Source organism: Oncorhynchus keta, chromosome 24, assembly GCF_023373465.1.
Source record: "Oncorhynchus keta strain PuntledgeMale-10-30-2019 chromosome 24, Oket_V2, whole genome shotgun sequence".
NCBI classification, from domain to species: domain Eukaryota; kingdom Metazoa; phylum Chordata; class Actinopteri; order Salmoniformes; family Salmonidae; genus Oncorhynchus; species Oncorhynchus keta.
In genome coordinates, this window is record NC_068444.1 from 28893232 (window position 1) to 28899231 (window position 6000).

Here is a 6000-nt window from a genome sequence, read left to right on the forward strand (position 1 = left end):
CCCAATAACCCCATATTTTACCCCTAGAATAGTCAGCTTTTCTAACATAGTGCATTGAGATGGTTTGGCCTCTGCCTGCCCCCATCCTCAGAGTATGGATTGTAATGTCACCTCCCTCGTATTGTTGACTCAGTCTATTGATACAGCATCAAAGTGGATTAGCAGTCACCTGTTAATGTGTTATTATTCAGGACCCTGCCTCAGTCCGGAGCCAGAGAAGTTTCTCTCTGAGCTTCTCTGATCCTCCGGGGGTCTAGCGTCTAACCCTGTTGGGGGAAAAAACCTCAAATGAAATGCTTTTGCCATAAAGCTGTCATAAGCACACGCACTTTCTCCCATAAACAGCTTATCTTCCCAGAATGCTCTTTGCTCTTCATACGGGTCCCTCTTTACACAAACGCAGGCTTAAAGACAAAGTCCTGCTGTATATACTTAACTCGACAGAGAAAGAGGGATGGAGGGATTATGGATGTGCTTGGGGTGATATGTTGTTTTATGGTGCTCTGTCTACGGCAGATCAATAAAAACAGCCATTTTGTAGTTAAACACTTTACTGGAAGGCAGCTGTATCCTGTCCATGGGTTCTATACAGGAGAAACATGGCCATAGAGAATACCTCAGGAGAATGTTTATAGATGACTTGTCTTAGTGATTGTACACGGTGGAATCCAGACTGGAATCTACAGTGCATTCAGAAAGTTTTCAGACCCCTTGACTTTTTGCACATTTTGTTAGGTAACAGACTTATTCTAAAATGGATGAAATTGTCGTCGTCCCCACATCAATCTACACACAATACCCCACAATGACAAAGAAAAAACAGGTTTTTAGACATTTGCAAATGTATCAGTATTCAGAACCTTTACTCTGTACTTTGTTGACGCACCTTTGTCAGCGATTACAGTCTTGAGTCTTCTTGGGTATGATGCTACAAGCTTGGCACACCTGTATTTGGGGAATTTCTCTGCAGATCCGCTCAAGCTCTGTCAGGTTGGATGGGGAGCGTTGCTGCACAGCTATTTTTAGGTCTCTCTAGAGATGTTTGATCATGTTCAAGTCTGGGATCTGGCTGGGCCACTCAAGGACATTCATAGATATGTCCCGAAGCCACTTCTGCATTGTCTTGCCTGTGTGTTTAGGGTTGTTGTCCTGTTAGACTGGGGCGAAGGTACACCTGAGGTCCTGAGCGCTCTGGAGCAGGTTTTCATCGAAGACTTTGCTCAATTAATCTTTCCCTCGATCCTGACAAGGCTCCCAGTCCCTGCTGCTGAAAAACATCCCCACAGCATGATGCTAAATCTGTTTTTTGCTTTGTCATTATGGAGTATTGTGTGTAGATTGACTAGGAACATTTTTAATTTAATCCATTTTAGAATAAGGCTGTAATTAACAAAATGTGGAAAAAGTTTACAAATGCACTGTATGAGGCAATATCAGGAAGTGTAGAGAGACACACACACACACACACACACTGATCCTAACCATTATACTTCTCTCCTCCAACAGGACACGGGGAAGCTGAATGTGTCTTACTTCCGCTTCGACATCAACGATGCCACTGGTGATCTGGACGCCAACCGGCCCGTGCCCTTCCGTCTGACGCCCAACATCTCAGAGTTCCTGACCACCATCGGCGTCTCTGGCCCCCTCACCGCCTCCATGATCGCTGTGGCACGCTGCTTTGCTCAACCAAACTTCAAGGTAAGCACACACACCTGTTGTACAACAGCAAATTACTTTCATGGTTTGTTAGCCATGTTTATTGGACAAAAATAATGAATTGGCATATTACAGTTTAAATTGAAATCATGGTTGGTGAGAATTATCCTTTACATTGGTAGACCACTACTGTGCACCACGTAGAACTCATTGGTAGAACCATACACTTGAATTAAGTTTACAGTTTAATTAAGTTCAATTCTTGTCTTAATTTAGACACTATAATTCTCGATGGATGTTATTCTGTGTGGGTATTTTACATCCCACAAATGTAAACTTGGAGGGAAATTTACTGAGGCGTATCAAAACAACAGCCTCTCAGCCTCAGTCCCAGCTGTGGCAGGAGGAGGGCTGTATATCTAAGTTGGTCCTGTAATGATAGGGCATCAGGCAGGCAGCTATATGTCTATGTATAGCTTCACCCTGTAGCTACAGCCAGAGAGGGGCTGCTTCCTTCAGGAGGTGAACAAACTGGGATGTTGAAGACGGGGCTTTTGGATGGAGGGCGTGCAGAGAGCTAGAAATACACACACACACACAGAGCTGGAGATGTATCCCAGAGGCCACTGCTTTCTTTGGTGGGGGGGCGGAGCGGTGGTTACACATACTTACTGGGAGAAGAGATGGTTGTTCTGACAAGCAGGCCCTCAACACACCATAAAGTGTGCACAATGAGTGGAGAAGACCGAGTACGCAGCTAGGTGGTTAGCTAGTATTGTGGTCTCTGTATAGTTTATATGGCTGCTGTGTCTAGCCCTACCCAACATGGTGAGTTAACAATACACCGTGGTTTCACAGTATCTCATGGTTCCTGAATTAGTATCAATTCATAGTTCGGTTCCCATAAATAGTCTTGCTAGAGTGCAAGGTGCATTTGGCTGCTCTCCATCATTCTCTGTTCTCTCCTCTCCTTTTCCCCCACTAGGTGGATGGCATCCTGAAGGCGGTGCTCCGTGACGAGATCATCGCGTGGCACAAGAAGACCCAGGAGGACACGTCCATGCCCCTGTCCCCAGCAGGCCAGCCTGAGAACATGGACTCCCAGCAGCTAGTGTCCCTGGTGCAGAAGGCTGTGACTGCCATCATGACCAGGCTCCACAACCTGGCCCAGTTCGAGGGAGGGGAGTCAAAGGTCAACACCCTGGTGGCTGCTGCCAACAGCCTGGACAACCTCTGTCGCATGGACCCTGCCTGGCACCCCTGGCTATAAGGGGGGAGAGGAGATGCCTGGCAGCCCTGGTTGTGAGGGGGAGAAGAGAGGGGGGAAAGATTAAGAAGACAATGGACATGATAAAACCTATGAAATGAGGGGGTTCTAATGCACATTATAAACAGGGTGGTTTGAACCCTGGATGCTGATTGACAGACAGCCGTGGTATATCAGACCTTATACCACGGGTATGACAAATATTTATTTTTACTGACCTAATTATGTTGGTGACCAGTTTATGATAGTAATAAGGCACCTCCGTGGTTGGTGGCGTATGTCCAATATACTGAACCGGGGCTAAGGGCTATGTCCAAGCACGCCTCGTTGCGTAATGCCTAAGAACTGCCCTAGCTGTGGTATTTTGGCCATATACCACACCTTATTGCTTATGCTGCTCACACAACCATAAGATGTCATCATTGGCCACTGAATAGCGTGACAGGCGCCTTTCACTATTGAGCCACAGAAAAGAGGAAATCATAAGATGTAAACTGGAAGTGAAGAAAATGCTTTTGTCATGTAGAAATGGTTCTGTCAGGTATTATTTTTGAAGAGGGCTTCCTGGTCTCAAGTTGAAAGGATGCAGCAATTTACTGTAGCAAGCAAACAAAGCAAGGGAACGATGTAGCGAAGTTGAGTGCTGCAGAACCAGTCAGGTACCCATGTTATCAGGAAATAGCCTGGTAAAACCAGTCTGGACACGTTCAGTCTTGTTTAACCAGGCTAATCAGGAAACTCACTATGATGGAGAAACTAAGGCACTCGAACCAAATGTAGTCTGACACGTGTTTATTCTGCATCACCGCTCTCTGTACTTGACTTACTGTGTGTTGTGTATATCATCCCTCCATGAAAATGGAACAGTCCAGGGAGTATTGGAGAAAGTACAGTACTGTTTTATAATGCTCATTTTGTGTAGAGGTCATAAGATTTTCAGTTGACGTTGTAATAGTCTCAACGAGTCTTTTCTAAGTTTACAAGTTGACTCCAGTGAATCAACGTAATGTTAAACATATTCTAAGTCCTTTTTGAGTTTGTATTATTATTTAAATACCAAATTATGTGTTTGACATTTTTTTATATATCCCTAAAAAATGTAGAATATAATGCTCTTGTGAATAATTATGCTGTGACATTCCTTTTCACTGCCTGGAGTGTGTGTACTGTACAATGTCCGAGCTACTCAAAAGCCATTTTTACTTTAGGTTTTCGTTCTATTGCAGCTGTCAGAAGTCTAGATGAGGATATTTTTTTTTTTTACGCTAATTGAATTCCCTTTAGCACAACTGTCTTGCACTCAAGCGTTCAGGTTCAAGACTGTACTCCGTAAGCAGTATCTATACATACAGCATCTCTGTAGTAGCCTATATGGGCTACACTGACATGTTTTTTGTATGCGTTATCCCCCATTTTTTTGTAAAGGTACAGTGCTTTTCGACCAACTGAAGGATTGTTACCTCCTGCCTTGTAAATATGCATTTTGTTTTAATAAAATGCTCTTTTAAATAATTTCCATTTTCTGGAGACCCTTGTTTGTGTGTCGCCATTCAATTTCACAGTGCATCTCATACCCATTCAGTTACAATAGAGTTGATGAAATTACACTTCTTTCAGGGGGAAAAAAAGACCTTGTCTTACATTGCAGTCGCTACCTCTCACATTGCACACATCATGCTTGGCACAAAGGGAGATAAATCAATCGTGCCACACTTGGACAATGTTTTTTTTTTTTTCTATTCTAAATAACTGAAAAATTAAAAGCACTACATTTAGCTGGTCTGCAGTTTCAAGTAAATCCCTGTTAACATTTTGGCTGAGGGCTATGTGGAGGCAGAATAACCTTGTTTGCCTTTTTTTTGTTCCTCAGTGTCAGCCCCCCCCCCCCTCCTCCCTGCCATGGAATTCCAGGGGAAGACTACAGAGGTGTGGTCAGCCTCCGCCTCTCCCCTGGCGACTGATTTATCCATGTCCATATATCTCAGTATGGTCTGGCCTATGCTGAGTTATACTGTCAGCCTGCTCTCCACACTCATAAACCATGTCTTTAATACTGTAAATGTCTCTTTCTCTCGCTTAATCTCACTCTCTTGTCATCCAACTTCTCTCTGTTGCCGCTCTCTCCCATCTCTCTCTCGCAGTTCACTGTCCCCTTTTATTGTTTCAGACTACCAACCTGCATTTAACAATGATACTTTATGGCAATCTGTTTGGCAGGTTAAAAACAAGTGGGCCTGAAGCAAGAACAGACTGCCACCCAGGCTACCATCACATCACATGGGGCCTCACCAGAAATGGTCAAATATGACATCTGAAAGACAGTATACCACCATGTACTGTATGTCCATATATCATGTTTGATATCCCTTTCCAATGGCACGTAAGACTTAAAAAACATCTAGGACTCCTTATTGGCCGTTGTAGTTAAGGCATCCATTTCACGCCTCAGGTGTCTCTTCTGATATGAGGCTGGCAGTGAGATATGAAATTCAACAGCACACCACACACACACACACACACACACACACACACACACATCACAACAGAGAGATGTGTTGTATCCTGTGTGCTGTGTCCGGGCATGTGTCCTGGCCGGCCTAGGCGTCTGCTGATGTCTAGACTGATACCTGGGAAGAGGATGTGATTGATGCAGACCGGTGGGATTGAAGTGGGGAAGGAAGAAGAGGGAGGGAACATGGTTGCTGGCACTGCCTGGGACTCTAAGGAAACACTCAGTAGAATGGAACCTGTCAGGAAGAGCGTCCAGAATTCCCTCTGCTGATATATCCGCAATCTGACAATGGGTGGATGGATAAAGCAAGAAAATAAAACATGTTTTGTGCATTGTTAGATTATCTATTAAAGAATTTTAAGGTGTATATCATGAATATAAAATGTTATAATATTGCAAGTCGACATGTTTTACAATAGTACAGCATTCTTACCCTTTATAGTTCACAGCATACTTACATTGTAGTAATTTAGCAGATACTCGACTTGTTAGCATGCTAACAGATACCCATAGACTTATTCATTGTGCTAACACTAGTTAGCATTGGCTCAGAAATCTACCT

General features: G+C 43.8%; 1 protein-coding gene across 1 annotated transcript in view; it reads left to right on the forward strand.

Moving 5' to 3' along the window:
- Positions 1-4438, forward strand: part of trrap (transformation/transcription domain-associated protein) — an 83963-nt gene extending 79525 nt beyond the window's left edge. Inside the window, 2 exon segments of the mRNA XM_035801328.2 lie at positions 1507-1701; positions 2645-4438. Coding sequence (XP_035657221.2) covers positions 1507-1701; positions 2645-2929 — 480 coding nt within the window. The 3' untranslated portion in view covers positions 2930-4438.
- Positions 4439-6000: the final 1562 nt, after the last annotated feature.